At 44.6% G+C, this 18,575-nt stretch overlaps 4 protein-coding genes across 5 annotated transcripts; all 4 read left to right on the top strand.

Annotated features, from left to right (window-relative positions):
- Window positions 1–423: 423 nt before the first annotated feature.
- Window positions 424–3,835, top strand: LOC115058585 (V-set and immunoglobulin domain-containing protein 1-like). 2 transcript variants are annotated; one of them, XM_029525993.1, is made up of 3 exons: window positions 424–617; window positions 2,625–2,981; window positions 3,076–3,835. In XM_029525993.1, the coding sequence occupies exons 1-3, from the start codon at window positions 566–568 to the stop codon at window positions 3,231–3,233; spliced, it is 567 nt and encodes a 188-aa protein (XP_029381853.1). In that variant the 5' UTR covers window positions 424–565; the 3' UTR covers window positions 3,234–3,835. The 2 variants fall into 2 exon arrangements, with proteins under 2 accessions (XP_029381853.1, XP_029381852.1); XM_029525992.1 differs by having other exon boundaries at window positions 2,625–3,835.
- Window positions 3,836–5,402: 1,567 nt separating this feature from the next.
- On the top strand, window positions 5,403–8,159 carry LOC115059244 (L-amino-acid oxidase-like). The gene is made up of 7 exons (XM_029526895.1): window positions 5,403–5,422; window positions 5,753–6,008; window positions 6,139–6,251; window positions 6,328–6,529; window positions 6,771–6,839; window positions 7,027–7,163; window positions 7,346–8,159. Exons 1-7 carry the CDS (start codon window positions 5,403–5,405, stop codon window positions 8,142–8,144), a joined length of 1,596 nt encoding a protein of 531 aa, XP_029382755.1. The 3' UTR covers window positions 8,145–8,159.
- A 764-nt stretch (window positions 8,160–8,923) lies between these two features.
- On the top strand, window positions 8,924–13,283 carry LOC115059132 (L-amino-acid oxidase-like). Its single transcript, XM_029526738.1, has 7 exons — window positions 8,924–9,022; window positions 9,613–9,808; window positions 9,939–10,051; window positions 10,128–10,329; window positions 10,586–10,654; window positions 10,842–10,978; window positions 12,347–13,283. Exons 2-7 carry the CDS (start codon window positions 9,641–9,643, stop codon window positions 13,131–13,133), a joined length of 1,476 nt encoding a protein of 491 aa, XP_029382598.1. The 5' UTR covers window positions 8,924–9,022; window positions 9,613–9,640; the 3' UTR covers window positions 13,134–13,283.
- A 1,294-nt stretch (window positions 13,284–14,577) lies between these two features.
- On the top strand, window positions 14,578–18,047 carry LOC115058817 (L-amino-acid oxidase-like; the record flags this gene model as incomplete). Its single annotated transcript, XM_029526348.1, has 6 exons — window positions 14,578–14,652; window positions 14,783–14,895; window positions 14,972–15,173; window positions 15,430–15,498; window positions 15,686–15,822; window positions 17,180–18,047. Coding segments are annotated over 6 exons (1,383 nt in total), but the record flags the coding sequence as incomplete, so codon positions are not given.
- Between the last annotated feature and the right edge of the window lie 528 nt (window positions 18,048–18,575).

Genomic DNA, 18,575 nt, shown 5'->3' with positions numbered 1-18,575 from the left:
TCAAAGCTCCAAATGAAATTAGATGGGTGGTCATAACGTTGACTGAAGCCCCGCCCCCTCCAGATGATTCCCAGTGATACATCATTAATGTGAACACAAGGTGGCGCTGCAGCCCTCTGCTGTGTCTGGGAGCTGTTGGCATAGACACAATCACAGTTCAACAACAAACCACTGTATTTATTTATTAAAACTTAAACAAATCAGGGGGCGGGAACTCGGCGCTAAGAAATCACAAATGTACTCTTCTCCATTAAAAACAAGGCCTGGCAGGACCAGACCAACAGGGAAATCTCGTTTCTGCTGCAATCGCAGCAAGTCAGTCACTTCCTGTTGAACCACTTCTGGTTTGGTCCTGTGGGCGGAGTCAGCCGCCATGGCTCTTCAAATGGGAGCAGGAAATTCCAACGGGGAGGCAGACCACCTGGGACACCGGCTCTGTTCAGCTTCTTTCGCAGTTCAGTTTCTTCAGTTTACCTTTAACACTGACTGAAATAAAGACAGACCACGACAATCAGAACAGCTCTCTTCATCCAGATCCAGCAGTGACCTCTGACCCTGGACCACCATGCTCTTACTCGGAGGACTCATGTTCTTGCTCATGGAGTTTTCCGGCTGTGGTGAGCTTTTCTTTCTCCATTTCACTTCAGTATGTTTTATTACAGTTTATTCTGGTTATTCTGGCCTCAGATGGTTTTTTCAGTTGTAGAAGTGGAAGTTTCTGTGTTTTGGCCGTTTAGTTTTTTCTTTAAATCTGAGATGAGACTTTCTTTGGATAAAGTGAGTTCAGGTTTTGATGGGAAATAGGAACCAACTGCTCTGATCTCATTCGGATCTTCAACGTTTCAGCAAACAAAGAAAATGTGAAGAGCTGCTGAGTCTTGTTGCTGTGAGCTGTTTGTCATGAATTTCTAACAGCTGAACTCATCTCACCAAAAACAAATACGTTGAAATGAATGTAACTAGAAATAATGACAGCTATAAAAACACCAAAGACATTTTTGGAACTTTGACTTTTTCCATCTCCTGGTGTTTCCTGTTTGGGGAATTCCAGCGAAGTCATTTTGACTTGTGGAAGAACAACTTGATCACCTTCACAGATGACTAACAGGTGATCTACCTGAGGGGTGGAGTCCGAAGGAAGCTCAGTAGAGGCGGGCTTTCTTTGGTCAGCTGGCTCCGTCACAGATGAGGAGGATCCTGACGGTGGATATCAGCTGGATCAGTCGGCCCAGGCTTTCCTCAGCAGGCTCTGTTCACAGAAAAAGGGGCCTTTAGGCGTCATCTGACATCATTTCCGCAGAAAAATTGTCCGATTACGGCCGCATGTTTCATCCAAGAGGAGCAGATTATGATAACAGAGAGCTGTGAAGAGTTCAGACTGATAAGAGCAGCTAAAAACACTGTTTCTACAAACAAGGAGAGAGGAAGTCTGACAACAAATGAATATAATAAATCATTATATAACTGTAATTCCCTCCATCATGTCTCACAATGAAGAATACATGGAAATCACTTAGATTAGGGCCAAATCAAATGAGATTCATTTGAGTTGTCTTTTTGTGATAAATACATAAATTTTCTAGCTGGAGTTCTATCAGTTGTAGTGTCAGCAGGTCAAATCTGGACCAACAACAGGAATATCATCCACAGTGGTTTGTATTCATCACTCTTTTAGCGGAAGGTGGATGATAAACTGCATAACATTATCTGAAACACACAAGAAGAAAAATGAGGACAAAGACTGGAGGGGCCGCTCCAGCAGATTACACGGCCTCAGAGGAGCTGGATCATGGAGGAGATACGAGCAGGTGTTCAGTCAGACCCAGCAGCTGTTCTCTCTTTGGTGGTAAAATACTAAATGCATTTTTATTGTTTCTCAGATGAGACAAGTCTGTTTTACAGCTGAGGGACACAAATTAGTGTTGCTCAGGCTGCCAGCACACATCCTGACTGACCCCCACACAGAGTGACTGTCAGAGCTCAATGTCCTATTAGTACATGTTGGAGCAGACAATGTGAGGGTCCTCTATAGAAGGAATCTAGAGCTGGATAATCAGAAAAAAGAGCTGGAAACCAACAAATGAAAACTTCAGATGGAGCAGCTGGAGTAAGAGGAAAAGGGTACTGCAGTAAATGGTACTTTAAAAGGTTTTGTTCAGCAGCTCCTGAATCCACCGGCTCTTCTACAAACTGTGAGCTCATGTTCAGGAGGATGATCGCTGAAGTCAGAACAACAACTGGACCGGACCAGGTTAAGGTCCAGCATCAGTTACCGTGGTGATACAGACAGCTTCAAAGAGAGCTGGCTTTGGGCTCAACATGGCTCGATGAGGCTCTAAGCTGTCTTCATGGTTCATCACTCAGCTGAGCCCTCTTTATACGCCTTTCCTTCTTAGATAATATACTCAGTCCTCATCCTGGTTGATTTACATTTGTGTATTTTTATTTGTAGATGTTTTCTTTAATTTCTGAATTATGACTTTAAAATGAGTTTTAAATTTTTGGGCCACATGTGATCCATGTATGTATTCATATATAAATGTATAATATAAAAAGTGTGCATGTTGATCAACCACCTTTTTGGAACACTTGACTGAATCTGCTCTACTTTGTTCTTCTTTCAGTTCCAATCACAGAAAACACTAAAAACATCAACAGCATCACAGCTCTTCCTGGAGAAAATGTTTCTTTACCGTGTCAAGTTTCCAACATGAACTTCACCGTTTTAAACTGGTCCAGATCTGATCTGCTGCCACAATACGTCTTCATGTACAAAGACAAAAAACCGTTGTCAGAAAACCAGCATCCGTCCTTTGCGGGCCGAGTGGAGCTGGAAGACAAACACATGAAGGACGGAAACATCTCAGTGACCCTGAAGAACGTGACGACGAACGACTCGGGAACATACACGTGTGAAGTCATCTGGAACAGAACGAAACTCAGGGAGATAATCAGCAGAGTCAACCTGCAGGTCCAACCAGGTGAGTCCCGGTCCGGCTGGTCTGACCCTAACCCTGTGGTCACGTCGGTTCTGTTCTGGTCGACAGCTGATCCCTCACCTGCTTCTCTCCACAGGTCCAAAAGCTGGAAACGACAAGGAGGCAGGAAACAGCAGGAGTCGCTACACACTCATAGTCGTAGCTGTACTCTTTGCATTTTCTATTTGCCTGATAGGATTCAAACTTCTCCAGAATAACTTCAGAATATTGAAGAAGATTTTTGGCCTTATCTGATCCTTTTTATATAACAAATATCCAGGTTTTTTATCCTTTTATCCGGATCTCAGATCCCAGATGATCTGAGATCCTTGATCCTAGATCCTAGACCAGAGGTCTCATAGTCCGGTCCTGAGCGCTGCTGTCGTCCATTTTTCAGATGTTTCCTGCTCCACTCAGCTCGTCATCAGGCTTCAGAAGAGCTTGATGACGAGCCACTCATTTGAATCAGATGTGTTGGTGCAGGAAACATCTAAGACATGCAGAACAGCAGCTCTCAGACCTCGGCCTCAGATCTAGGAGCACCCCTCCCTGAATTGCCACCTTACCGTGGTGGAGGGGTTTGTGTGCTCAGAGGATCCTGGGGGCTGTGTTGTCTGGAGCTTCGGCTCCTGGAAGGGTCTCCCACGACAAACTGGTCCCAGGTGATGAGTCAGACTAAGAGCAATTCAAGTCACTGCACTTCCTGTAGCACATCAAAATAAAAGCCTGCTTAGCCGGCAGAGACTTTTACTGTGAAGCAGCAGCAGGAAGTGTTTATTGTCATGGTTACACTGAACAACAGCTGTATGATGATGATGATGGAAACAATGAAATAAAGTTCTGTATTTATTTTTTAATGATTGGTGAGTTTCTTTTCTCAGAACTTCTGCCTGTTTGAAAATGTTTCTGGTTCAGTAATGACAGGAAATAAAATGTAAACGTGTCAAAGCTCCAAATGAAATTAGATGGGTGGTCATAACGTTGACTGAAGCCCCGCCCCCTCCAGATGTTTCCCAGTGATACATCATTAATGTGAACACAAGGTGGCGCTGCAGCCCTCTGCTGTGTCTGGGAACATTCTTTGACTCCCTGAATGTCATTTAACAGTTTTAATCTGTCCTTCATTTGTTGTGTCCTGTTTTCCTATTTTTTAATTAGAATGAATTCTAACTTTATTTGAAGACAGAAATATTTTGGATGATTTATCCAAATGAACTCAGTCATCCAGCTGAAATGGGGCCTCATATTTCCTTAAATTCATGACTGTTCAGTCACTATATCAACACTAATTATCATATGTTCATTACACTCCCGCGGTATTTACAGAGTTGACTTATGGTGACTCAGACTGAATGTGCACAACTTTCTGTCACACTGAGTGAGTCTCACTTTCCTCTCATCTCATTCTTTAACTCCAATAAAGGTCAAAGGTTTTGTTGAAATGATGTGTTCTCTGAAATGGAAGCGTAGAAGAAATAACCAAATAAACATTTAGTTCAAGTTTCAGCTCGATGTTCTGGAAACTTTGAGACAAGCTTCCTGTTCAGACTGTCATGTTTCCTCCTCCACGTTTGACAGCTGTCGTCCCAAACTGAGGAGGCGGCCTTCGGCCTGCTGGTGATGAACCGTAGAGTTCAGATTTTCATTCATCAAACCAGCCCCCACCTTCGTCAGAGCTGTCATCGCTTTTCAGACATCGCAGACATTTTGTGTTCTGGTCTGTCTTTCTTCCACTGTTACAGCAACACGTATCACAAAGGTACCACAGTGACTCCACTTGTGCGACCCTGAGATGTCTTACTTACCTTCACACCTTTCAAAGCCATTGGTTGGACTCAAACTGCTTGAATTTCAATAAAAACTGGAATATTTGGGGTTTTCTAAAACCTTTGGCCAGTAATATAAATTCCCAGACATGGGATGACAGCTGAGTGTTGATGAAGACGATGATAATGAAGTCTAACTTAGTTTTGTGTTTATTCATGAGAGAAGACTGGTTTTTCTTTAACCTGCCATCTGACTGGAAGCCAAAGTAAATACGACATCACCTTGATGTCAAGTCATGTGTGGAGACACTTAAAGATCAGAGACTCTCCAGATCTTCACTTCACATCGACATCAGGACCGATTTTAGAAGGTAAGAAGGTCGTTTCTCCTCAGACAGAAAAATGTGACTTTAGTATTCAAGTTGATTTTTAAAATGAGATCAGATAGATATGAATGCAATTATAATACAACGAAAATCTAATTTAAGGAATTCATAGAATAAATAAATTAAAAACATTAAAAGAGGACGATAATGAAGAAAATGTATATTAAATAACATTGTGGCATTTTTATGAGTTGATTAAATGATTTTTTTGTAGATATCAGTCAGTAATTATTTTAAAATCCAGAAACTGAAGTACTCTGTTCATCGTTATCATGCCACCGAAGAAGAAGAAGTAGAAATAGGAAGCTGAGATACCCGTGATGGAGGTGAAATGGACATTATGTGAGTAAATCTCCTAAATAGATTCATTCCTGGAATTGAATTGACCTCCTTAGAAAAAGTGTTGCATCAATACTTCTTTTGGAGGAGGTTGGACTTCCTTTAGTTCAACAGTTTCATCACTTCCTTTATTTAATCCGTTCCTTTACTTATTCCTATTTTCCTATATTCTTCCTCTCTATTTTTGTCTTGCTTTGCTTTCAATTAAATTGCAAGTTAATATTCCAGAAATTGATTCTGGGGTTGTTTTGGTGGAAACTGGCCCGAAAACAAATGTGTTCAGTCTCATATTTGTGTGTTTTTCTCATCTTGTGTCTCCAGTTGTGGTAATTGTGTTGCTGCTGATACACACACATCTTCCTGGAGTCAGCATGAAGGAACATCTGGCCGACTGTCTGCAGGACAACGACTACACCGAGCTGCTGGAGACGGTGAAGACCGGCCTCCCAAAAATCTGCACGTCTCATCACGTTGTGATCGTCGGAGCTGGAATGGCCGGACTGACGGCGGCGATGTTACTGCGGGACGCCGGACACAAGGTCAGAGCAGCAGACCTCAGGGGCCGCTGATACTTACCTTTTATTCATAATGGCAGAAGTTCTATTCAACAACAGTCAACCAGTCTGGATTATTTGTTCTGAGCTGTTTGTGTTTGTGTGCTTCATTCAGGTCACCATCGTGGAGTCCAGTGATCGAGTTGGAGGACGAGTGGAGACCTACAGAAATGAAGTAGAGGGCTGGTACGCTGAACTGGGAGCAATGAGGATCCCAAGTTTTCACCGGTAAGTTGGACAATGAAATATGAACCCAACTGGAATGTTTCCCTGTCAGACTGAACAGAACTGACCTCCCTGACAGGATCCTCCTCTGGGTCGCTGAAAAGCTCGGAGTGAAGATGAATAAGTTCATCATGTACGACCCGAACACCTTCTACCTGGTCAACGGGGTGCGGAAGCGAACAGATGAAGTCCGAAAACATCCCAACATCCTCAACTACGCCGTGGACAGAAATGAGAGAGGGAAGTCAGCTGATCGACTGCTCGACGAAGCTTTGCAAAAGGTACGAAAGGAAGGAGAGACGGAATCAGTGCAAAGCTACTGGATCAGAAAAGCTGACATGATCCTGCTACAATTTACGCTGCAGGGGAAAATGTCTTCATGCTGACGTCTGCTCGTTCCAGTCAAATGATTTTCTGCCAGTTTGTTTTGAGTCAGACTTAAGCACACATTGGAGTGACACACCTTTGACACAACACACAGCATTAGCTCAAACCATGATATTTATTTTTTCTGGGATGTAGATGAAAGATGAAGTGGAGGCTCATGGCTGCAGCGCTGCATTCGAGAAGTACGACCGTTATTCTGTGAAGGTAAAAGACCAGATGAACACAGACCGTGGAAGTGCATGTGGTTCAAAAGTTTAAGACTGTCAGACAGGTTGTGTCATCATTTCAGGGAAACCTAGACAAAGAAGTGATACTTCCAACGCCCTGCATGAGTGTCATCTGCTGATAATGTTGAACTTTGGTAACCTGACCAGTGACCTCTGTTTAACAGGAGTATCTGGAAGAAGAAGGAGGTTTGAGTTCTGAAGCAGTGAGGATGATCGGAGATCTGCTGAATGAGCAGAGCCTCATGTACACGGCTCTGACCGAGATGCTGTACGACCAGGCTGACATCAGCGACAACACAGAGTAAGACCTGAAATCTCACCGTGTATGTCGCTGTGCAGGAACATGCAAAGTGTTGGTCAAAGCAGAAGATGAAGTTCAGACAGTCCAGATCATTTCAGCATCTTCATGGTCCAACGTTGACCTTCACTGATGAAACCTCCAAAAATACATTCAACACATCAGGTTGTCTTTCTGTTTTCAAGGTACTTTGAAGTCACCGGTGGGTCAGACCTTCTCCCCCAGGCCCTTCTCAGGGAGCTTAGTGATGTCACTATTCTCCTTAACTACACAGTCGGGCGGATCCGCCGTTCAGATGAAGGTGTCATCATATCACAGCGAAACAGCCAAGAGTCTCCTTTAATGGACCTTGAGGCAGACACTGTCCTGGTAACAACCACAGCCAAAGCAGCCCTCCTCATAGACTTTGATCCACCTCTCTCCATTAAAAAGATGACGGCCATGAGGTCGGTCCACTATGACAGCTCCACTAAGATCATCCTGACCTTCAGCCAGAAGTTCTGGGAGAAGGACGGCATCAAAGGAGGGAAGAGCATCACCGACGGGCCGTCTCGTTTCATCTACTACCCCAGCCACAGTTTCCAGAACCAGACCGTCGGCGTCCTCCTGGCCTCCTACACCTGGTCCGACGACTCCCTGCTCTTCCTCGGAGCGAGTGAAGAAGAGCTGAAAGAGCTCACTCTGAGAGATCTGGAGAAGATCCATCCTGATGTGGACGTCAGGGCTCTCTGCACGGGGGTGGTGGTGAAGAAGTGGAGCGCTGACCCTCACAGTCTGGGCGCTTTCGCTCTCTTCACCCCGTACCAACACATAGAGTACTCCAAGGAGCTCTTCAGATGTGAAGGTCAGGTGCACTTTGCTGGAGAACACACGGCCTTCCCTCACGCCTGGATGGAGACCGCCATGAAATCTGCAATCAGAGCTGCGACAAACATCAACAAAGAAGAGCTGCTGAAATCGGCATCAGTCCGATATGAGCTCTAATCTGCTCCAACCAAACTCAGATTTTGTTTCTACCTGAGCTTCGTTCCCTCTACACTCAGAAATGAACGTTATAACTGAGCTGACCTTTGACCTCTGATAATGTCAAATGAAGACAAAATAAAAAGGTTGGGGGTCCTCTTGGGTGTAAATGGCTTTGTTCCGGTCAGATTTGACATAAAGCTTTTTGTATTCATGACATAATAGATTTTACACAGTCTTTTTTTCTGACAATCATTTTTAGAGTTTTAATAACGTAAACCAACAACAGTGCAGATTAGCGTCATCATTCTGGGCAGTCCAAAGCAAACAGGAACCTTCTTCCAGTTATTTGATGTCTCAAAGACATCTGTTTGGTTTCAGTGGGGCCTCCAAACTGGCCGTCGGTCTGAGTGGTTGTTGGTCTCTGTCAGTGTGTGGCCTGCAGACAGAGAAGATGAACAAATGAACTCCACTGCACCATGAAAAAGAAGAACTCTGGAACTCCAGATAGTTTTGGTTCTCTTACTCTGTGTGGCTCCTTTGTATCTGTGGGCCGGACTGTGTGGTTTTCAGGTGTAATGTAAGATGGTCAAATAACTAAAAGAATAGTTAAAATCTCCACAAGGTGTGGTTGCACTGAAAGTAAAATCCCTCTGAGCCAACACACGTAATGTTGATATTGCGTAACAGTGACCGTTAATGTTTGATTATTAGATCTGTGGGGGAGATTTCTCCAGAAAATGTTAAGCAAACAGTTTTGATGAGAGTTGGTAAGATTACAATGAAACCACAAGGAAGTGGGAAGGACAAACCACAAGATGAAGCTCTGTATAAAAGAGGGAGTGTGTTACGATCACCTCACTTCAACATCAGACTTTGAAGTTCGAGCTCTTCTAAAGGTGAGAATGAATCATTTCATCTCGTCCATCGGACTTCACATGAAAATATCAAATGATGTTTTTCTTCAACGAAAAATTCATTTACAAAACACAGCAACAGCAAACAATAAAGGACTGGAAGGAGAGTAAAGAAGGCACTGAGTTTTTTTATTTTATTTAAAATATCTTTCATTTAATCAAAGATTGTCTGTTACATTTAAATTCTCCAACTAATTTTATTTGTTTGTAATTTTATCTTTTTTTTGTTTATGTTAATGACAGTTTAATAAATGTGGTGAGGTTGAAGTGTTCTCTGTTTCTCTGCAGCAGCATCATTTTGTGGTTGTTGTTTTTCCCCTTCAGTATTGTTGGATGTGTTTTCAAGCTGTGTTAAACTCTTTGTAGTCATGAGTTTTATTTCCATCACTGTAAGATGAAGGAAGTGGTATCTCCAGATATATGACCTGTTCCATCCAGTCATGATCATAATAGATATTAATTTGGCATCCAAGTCCATTCAAAGAACGTCCAAAGCTTGTTGAGTCAGTAAAGTTGACCTGAGTGATGGAGGAGAGTTAAGAGTGTGTGTTTTTTATCCGTGGTGTGTTCAGTTGTCCTCGGTGTGTTCCTGGAATCAGCATGGAGAAATATCTTGCCGACTGTCTGGATGACAAAGACTACGCAGAGCTGCTGGAGACGGTGAAGACCGGCCTCCCAAAAATCTGCACGTCTCATCACGTTGTGATCGTCGGAGCTGGAATGGCCGGACTGACGGCGGCGATGTTACTGCGGGACGCCGGACACAAGGTCAGAGCAGCAGACCTCAGGGGCCGCTGATACTTACCTTTTATTCATAATGGCAGAAGTTCTATTCAACAACAGTCAACCAGTCTGGATTATTTGTTCTGAGCTGTTTGTGTTTGTGTGCTTCATTCAGGTCACCATCGTGGAGTCCAGTGATCGAGTTGGAGGACGAGTGGAGACCTACAGAAATGAAGTAGAGGGCTGGTACGCTGAACTGGGAGCAATGAGGATCCCAAGTTTTCACCGGTAAGTTGGACAATGAAATATGAACCCAACTGGAATGTTTCCCTGTCAGACTGAACAGAACTGACCTCCCTGACAGGATCCTCCTCTGGGTCGCTGAAAAGCTCGGAGTGAAGATGAATAAGTTCATCATGTACGACCCGAACACCTTCTACCTGGTCAACGGGGTGCGGAAGCGAACAGATGAAGTCCGAAAACATCCCAACATCCTCAACTACGCCGTGGACGGAAATGAGAGAGGGAAGTCAGCTGATCGACTGCTCGACGAAGCTTTGCAAAAGGTACGAAAGGAAGGAGAGACGGAATCAGTGCAAAGCTACTGGATCAGAAAAGCTAACGGGTAGTTGTACAGATATCTTCATCCTCAGGAAGTAGGTGGAGAAGGAATCCTCACTAAGGGTTTGTCCCGTCCATAGACCGGTGTATCATCTGCATAGAACAGCATTCTAAATGTGGGGGTTTCAGGTTAGCATAAGACTTTAGCACACTGGATTTATACACGGCTAACTGATAAACTCTTCATTTTCTGTGTTGTAGGTGAAAGATTTCATTGCGGCTCATGGCTGTCACGCCTTTTTTGAGAAGTACGACCGTTATTCTGTGAAGGTAAAAGACCAGATGAACACAGACCGTGGAAGTGCATGTGGTTCAAAAGTTTAAGACTGTCAGACAGGTTGTGTCATCATTTCAGGGAAACCTAGACAAAGAAGTGATACTTCCAACGCCCTGCATGAGTGTCATCTGCTGATAATGTTGAACTTTGGTAACCTGACCAGTGACCTCTGTTTAACAGGAGTATCTGGAAGAAGAAGGAGGTTTGAGTTCTGAAGCAGTGAGGATGATCGGAGATCTGCTGAATGAGCAGAGCCTCATGTACACGGCTCTGACCGAGATGCTGTACGAGCAGGCTAATATCAACGACAACACAGAGTAAGACCTGAAATTACCATTAATTTAAAACGAGCAGAAGCCTTTTCTCTTTTCCAGAAAAAAATATGTAGTCAGAAAGCAAAGCAGTTATTTCTTTTTATTTATAGCAGCACGGTGTCGGTGGTTATCTCTGAAGGTCCTGCGGCCTCCAAACTGGCCGTCGGTCTGAGTGGTTGTTGGTCTCTGTCAGTGTGTGGCCTATAGACAGAGAAGATGAATGAATGAACTCCACTGCACCATGAAAAAGAAGAAATCTGTTCTTACTCTGCCTTTTAAACTGTGGGCCGGACTGAGTGCTTTACAGGGGGGACAAATGGGTCTGCTGTCCCGGGCCCAGAACTGGGCCCTCATTTCATTACGGAATTTCTCAAAGTAAGCCCATTTGTGGAAAAGATTCTGTACTATTTGAGTTACATAAGCTTCTTATTTCTTTTCTTCCTAATTGTCACCCCCCCCCCCCAAAAAAAACAAAAAAAACAAATGGTTTGGCCCTGAGCCTTCGCTAAGCCCCGCCCCCCTTGCTTACTGTTGCTGTGCCAGGTTCGGTAGGAAAAGAGAGGAGAACAAGGAAAGAACACATTAAGACATTTTCTAAACAAAAATTGAAAAAGGTGGTGATGGTGAAGCTGGGACGAGAAATGTAGAGCGAAGTAAGAAACAGAGCAGTTAGCCTGTAACAGAAGCTAACTGGCTAGCTCTAATGCTAACGTCCGTTAGCCCAGAGAGAGAGAGAGAGGGAGGGAGGGACAGAGGTGGGGGGACCATCTAAGATCTTGCCCTGGGCCGAGGAATGACTGTCAGCTGGCCTGTTTACAGGTGTAATGTAACATGGCTGACTAAGAGTGTAGTTCAAAGGTTGTTTCAAGTTTCAAGGTGTGGTTGCACTGAAAGTAAAATCTGAGCCAACACATGTAATGTTGATGTTGTTCTCACAGTGAACATTAATGTTTGATGATTAGATCTGTGGGGGAGATTTCTCCAGAAAACATTAAACAAAGAATGCCGAAGATTACAATGAAACCATGAGGAAGTGAGACTGTGTGTGTAGAGCTCAGTGCTCAGGACCTGCTGCCTGATCCAGGTGCAGGTTAACGCCCTCTTCTTTACTGGGTTCAGCTCCAACACATTTGTAGAGAGCTGTGGAACTCTGCGGGGGGGCAGTAACCTGGAGGAACGCAGGTCATTAGAACAAATGTGCTCAAGTTCTTTGTTGGACCTGTGCAGGAACATGCAAAGTGTTGGTCAAAGCAGAAGATGAAGTTCAGACAGTCCAGATCATTTCAGCATCTTCATGGTCCAACGTTGACCTTCACTGATGAAACCTCCAAAAATACATTCAACACATCAGGTTGTCTTTCTGTTTTCAAGGTACTTTGAAGTCACCGGTGGGTCAGACCTTCTCCCCCAGGCCCTTCTCAGGGAGCTTAGTGATGTCACTATTCTCCTTAACTACACAGTCGGGCGGATCCGCCGTTCAGATGAAGGTGTCATCATATCACAGCGAAACAGCCAAGAGTCTCCTTTAATGGACCTTGAGGCAGACACTGTCCTGGTAACAACCACAGCCAAAGCAGCCCTCCTCATAGACTTTGATCCACCTCTCTCCATTAAAAAGATGACGGCCATGAGGTCGGTCCACTATGACAGCTCCACTAAGATCATCCTGACCTTCAGCCAGAAGTTCTGGGAGAAGGACGGCATCAAAGGAGGGAAGAGCATCACCGACGGGCCGTCTCGTTTCATCTACTACCCCAGCCACAGTTTCCAGAACCAGACCGTCGGCGTCCTCCTGGCCTCCTACACCTGGTCCGACGACTCCCTGCTCTTCCTCGGAGCGAGTGAAGAAGAGCTGAAAGAGCTCACTCTGAGAGATCTGGAGAAGATCCATCCTGATGTGGACGTCAGGGCTCTCTGCACGGGGGTGGTGGTGAAGAAGTGGAGCGCTGACCCTCACAGTCTGGGCGCTTTCGCTCTCTTCACCCCGTACCAACACATAGAGTACTCCAAGGAGCTCTTCAGATGTGAAGGTCAGGTGCACTTTGCTGGAGAACACACGGCCTTCCCTCACGCCTGGATGGAGACCGCCATGAAATCTGCAATCAGAGCTGCAACAAACATCAACAAAGCAGAGCGGCTGAAATCGGCCTCTCACTGATATGAGCTCTAATCTGCTCCAACCAAACTCAGATTTTGTTTCTACCTGAGCTTCGTTCTCTCTACACTCAGAAATGAGCGTTATAACTGAGCTGACCTTTGACCTCTGATAATGTCAAACAAAGACAAAATAAAAAGGTTGGGGGTCCTCTTGGGTGTAAATGGCTTTGTTCCGGTCAGCTTTGACATAAAGCTTTTCTGTGAAACATTAAAAGCTCCTTTCTCCAAACACCCATTAAAGAATAAAACACTTCTCACAACAAAGAATATCACTAAGTCTGTTCCACCTTATTTTATCTGAACCTGTGTGAACCTTCAGGAGAATTATATTGCACCAACACAATGATTCTTGTAACCTATTATTCTGAAACATGATTATTGGTTGAGGAAGAGAAAAAGGTGGTTGCATGTTCACATGAGCAGCTCATGTGAAACTTACAAGTGCAGTGTCCCAGGCTGGCACTTTGGCTCCCCCGTGAACTACGGTGTTGGCACTGTGGCATGAGAAAGTCATCTGAACTTGGTAACACACCGGGCATGACGACACAATGAAGCAACTACACTGACAACAGAAAGAAAGGGAATGAAGGTGACAGGGTGTTTTTAGCAGCAGGGGAGATAGCGTCTGCCAATAGGTGTACTCTCCCCAGACAACACAGAAGTCCTCATCTTTTTAAAAAGAATTTCAAGTTTTAAACTCAGGTCTGCTTTGCTGTCTTTTTCTGTTTTTCTTTTGTGAGAAGAGAAGGACTGTTCTTATTAATTCACAGGGAATAATGCTTCTTACAGGCTTCAACTTTAATGCAAGTCTTCTTGAATTTGTCTTTCCGCATTTTAAGTCTTAAGGTTTTATTTTATTTTAGTATTTATAGTATTTAAACACTGAAGGGACATCTTGAGTTCTTTTTTGAGGGGGTTGTCTGTCTTCAGCTCACCTGTTTGCCTTGACTTCTTTTGTTTTAAGGCAGTGAAACCTCTCTGATGAGAAAGCTGCAGAGCTGTCCGGTGCGCAGTAACCAATGAAACGGGGTTAAGGACAGATCCTTCCTGGAGAAAGACAAATTTCTGCATTTTGCTTTGTTGTGGAAAGCTGGAAGAGAAGCAGAAGGCGTTCATACAGGAAGCAACGCAAGCCCAAATAAACAACTACACTTTAGAAAAGAGTCCTAAAAATCCACAAGTGACTTTACAGATTAACTAGCCCAAATTTGCTTATAACAACAATCCTGGCAACACTGAACACAAAATTTGTTTCCTTGTTGGGTCACTTAAGTTTATGGTCTCAGTCTCGAGTTTCAAGAAAGAGTTGTTTGCAAATGGAATGTAAGACGGTTTAAGGACTATAACATTTCCAAAAGGTGTGGTAGCATTCAAAACTATTTTCCCAAGAACCAACACACGTAATGTTGATATTGCGTAACAGTGACCGTTAAATCTGCACGTCTCATCACGTTGTGATCGTCGGAGCTGGAATGGCCGGACTGACGGCGGCGATGTTACTGCGGGACGCCGGACACAAGGTCAGGGCAGCAGACCTCAGGGGCCGCTGATACTTACCTTTTATTCATAATGGCAGAAGTTCTATTCAACAACAGTCAACCAGTCTGGATTATTTGTTCTGAGCTGTTTGTGTTTGTGTGCTTCATTCAGGTCACCATCGTGGAGTCCAGTGATCGAGTTGGAGGACGAGTGGAGACCTACAGAAATGAAGTAGAGGGCTGGTACGCTGAACTGGGAGCAATGAGGATCCCAAGTTTTCACCGGTAAGTTGGACAATGAAATATGAACCCAACTGGAATGTTTCCCTGTCAGACTGAACAGAACTGACCTCCCTGACAGGATCCTCCTCTGGGTCGCTGAAAAGCTCGGAGTGAAGATGAATAAGTTCATCATGTACGACCCGAACACCTTCTACCTGGTCAACGGGGTGCGGAAGCGAACAGATGAAGTCCGAAAACATCCCAACATCCTCAACTACGCCGTGGACGGAAATGAGAGAGGGAAGTCAGCTGATCGACTGCTCGACGAAGCTTTGCAAAAGGTACGAAAGGAAGGAGAGACGGAATCAGTGCAAAGCTACTGGATCAGAAAAGCTAACGGGTAGTTGTACAGATATCTTCATCCTCAGGAAGTAGGTGGAGAAGGAATCCTCACTAAGGGTTTGTCCCGTCCATAGATCGGTGTATCATCTGCATAGAACAGCATTCTAAATGTGGGGGTTTCAGGTTAGCATAAGACTTTAGCACACTGGATTTATACACGGCTAACTGATAAACTCTTCATTTTCTGTGTTGTAGGTGAAAGATTTCATTGCGGCTCATGGCTGTCACGCCTTTTTTGAGAAGTACGACCGTTATTCTGTGAAGGTAAAAGACCAGATGAACACAGACCGTGGAAGTGCATGTGGTTCAAAAGTTTAAGACTGTCAGACAGGTTGTGTCATCATTTCAGGGAAACCTAGACAAAGAAGTGATACTTCCAACGCCCTGCATGAGTGTCATCTGCTGATAATGTTGAACTTTGGTAACCTGACCAGTGACCTCTGTTTAACAGGAGTATCTGGAAGAAGAAGGAGGTTTGAGTTCTGAAGCAGTGAGGATGATCGGAGATCTGCTGAATGAGCAGAGCCTCATGTACACGGCTCTGACCGAGATGCTGTACGAGCAGGCTAATATCAACGACAACACAGAGTAAGACCTGAAATTACCATTAATTTAAAACGAGCAGAAGCCTTTTCTCTTTTCCAGAAAAAAATATGTAGTCAGAAAGCAAAGCAGTTATTTCTTTTTATTTATAGCAGCACGGTGTCAGTGGTTATCTCTGAAGGTCCTGCGGCCTCCAAACTGGCCGTCGGTCTGATTGGTTGTTGGTCTCTGTCAGTGTGTGGCCTATAGACAGAGAAGATGAATGAATGAACTCCACTGCACCATGAAAAAGAAGAAATCTGTTCTTACTCTGCCTTTTAAACTGTGGGCCGGACTGAGTGCTTTACAGGGGGGGCAAATGGGTCTGCTGTCCCGGGCCCAGAACTGGGCCCTCATTTCATTACGGAATTTCTCAAAGTAAGCCCATTTGTGGAAAAGATTCTGTACTATTTGAGTTACATAAGCTTCTTATTTCTTTTCTTCCTAATTGTCACCCCCCCCCAAAAAAAACCAAATGGTTTGGCCCTGAGCCTTCGCTAAGCCCCGCCCCCCTTGGTAACAGTTGCTGTGCCAGGTTCAGTAGGAAAAGAGAGGAGAACAAGGAAAGAACACATTAAGACATTTTCTAAACAAAAATTGAAAAAGGTGGTGATGGTGAAGCTGGGACGAGAAATGTAGAGCGAAGTAAGAAACAGAGCAGTTAGCCTGTAACAGAAGCTAACTGGCTAGCTCTAATGCTAACGTCCGTTAGCCCAGAGAGAGAGAGAGAGGGAGGGAGGGACAGAGGTGGGGGGACCATCTAAGATCTTGCCCTGGGCCGAGGAATGACTGTCAGCTGGCCTGTTTACAGGTGTAATGTAACATGGCTGACTAAGAGTGTAGTTCAAAGGTTGTTTCAAGTTTCAAGGTGTGGTTGCACTGAAAGTAAAATCTGAGCCAACACACGTAATGTTGATGTTGTTCTCACAGTGAACATTAATGTTTGATGATTAGATCTGTGGGGGAGATTTCTCCAGAAAACATTAAACAAAGAATGCCGAAGATTACAATGAAACCATGAGGAAGTGAGAATGTGTGTGTAGAGCTCAGTGCTCAGGACCTGCTGCCTGATCCAGGTGCAGGTTAACGCCCTCTTCTTTACTGGGTTCAGCTCCAACACATTTGTAGAGAGCTGTGGAACTCTCCGGGGGGGCAGTAACCTGGAGGAACGCAGGTCATTAGAACAAATGTGCTCAAGTTCTTTGTTGGACCTGTGCAGGAACATGCAAAGTGTTGGTCAAAGCAGAAGATGAAGTTCAGACAGTCCAGATCATTTCAGCATCTTCATGGTCCAACGTTGACCTTCACTGATGAAACCTCCAAAAATACATTCAACACATCAGGTTGTCTTTCTGTTTTCAAGGTACTTTGAAGTCACCGGTGGGTCAGACCTTCTCCCCCAGGCCCTTCTCAGGGAGCTTAGTGATGTCACTATTCTCCTTAACTACACAGTCGGGCGGATCCGCCGTTCAGATGAAGGTGTCATCATATCACAGCGAAACAGCCAAGAGTCTCCTTTAATGGACCTTGAGGCAGACACTGTCCTGGTAACAACCACAGCCAAAGCAGCCCTCCTCATAGACTTTGATCCACCTCTCTCCATTAAAAAGATGACGGCCATGAGGTCGGTCCACTATGACAGCTCCACTAAGATCATCCTGACCTTCAGCCAGAAGTTCTGGGAGAAGGACGGCATCAAAGGAGGGAAGAGCATCACCGACAGGCCGTCTCGTTTCATCTACTACCCCAGCCACAGTTTCCAGAACCAGACCGTCGGCGTCCTCCTGGCCTCCTACACCTGGTCCGACGACTCCCTGCTCTTCCTCGGAGCGAGTGAAGAAGAGCTGAAAGAGCTCACTCTGAGAGATCTGGAGAAGATCCATCCTGATGTGGACGTCAGGGCTCTCTGCACGGGGGTGGTGGTGAAGAAGTGGAGCGCTGACCCTCACAGTCTGGGCGCTTTCGCTCTCTTCACCCCGTACCAACACATAGAGTACTCCAAGGAGCTCTTCAGATGTGAAGGTCAGGTGCACTTTGCTGGAGAACACACGGCCTTCCCTCACGCCTGGATGGAGACCGCCATGAAATCTGCAATCAGAGCTGCGACAAACATCAACAAAGCAGAGCGGCTGAAATCGGCCTCTCACTGATATGAGCTCTAATCTGCTCCAACCAAACTCAGATTTTGTTTCTACCTGAGCTTCGTTCCCTCTACACTCAGAAATGAGCGTTATAACTGAGCTGACCTTTGACCTCTGATAATGTCAAATGAAGACAAAATAAAAAGGTTGGGGGTCCTCTTGGGTGTAAATGGCTTTGTTCCGGTCAGCTTTGACATAAAGCTTTTCTGTGAAACATTAAAAGCTCCTTTCTCCAAACACCCATTAAAGAATAAAACACTTCTCACAACAAAGAATATCACTAAGTCTGTTCCACCTTATTTTATCTGAACCTGTGTGAACCTTCAGGAGAATTATATTGCACCAACACAATGATTCTTGTAACCTATTATTCTGAAACATGATTATTGGTTGAGGAAGAGAAAAAGGTGGTTGCATGTTCACATGAGCAGCTCATGTGAAACTTACAAGTGCAGTGTCCCAGGCTGGCACTTTGGCTCCCCCGTGAACTACGGTGTTGGCACTGTGGCATGAGAAAGTCATCTGAACTTGGTAACACACCGGGCATGACGACACAATGAAGCAACTACACTGACAACAGAAAGAAAGGGAATGAAGGTGACAGGGTGTTTTTAGCAG

Source organism: Echeneis naucrates, chromosome 18 (genome assembly GCF_900963305.1).
Source record: "Echeneis naucrates chromosome 18, fEcheNa1.1, whole genome shotgun sequence".
NCBI classification, from domain to species: domain Eukaryota; kingdom Metazoa; phylum Chordata; class Actinopteri; order Carangiformes; family Echeneidae; genus Echeneis; species Echeneis naucrates.
This window is presented reverse-complemented; position numbering and strand designations above follow the sequence as displayed.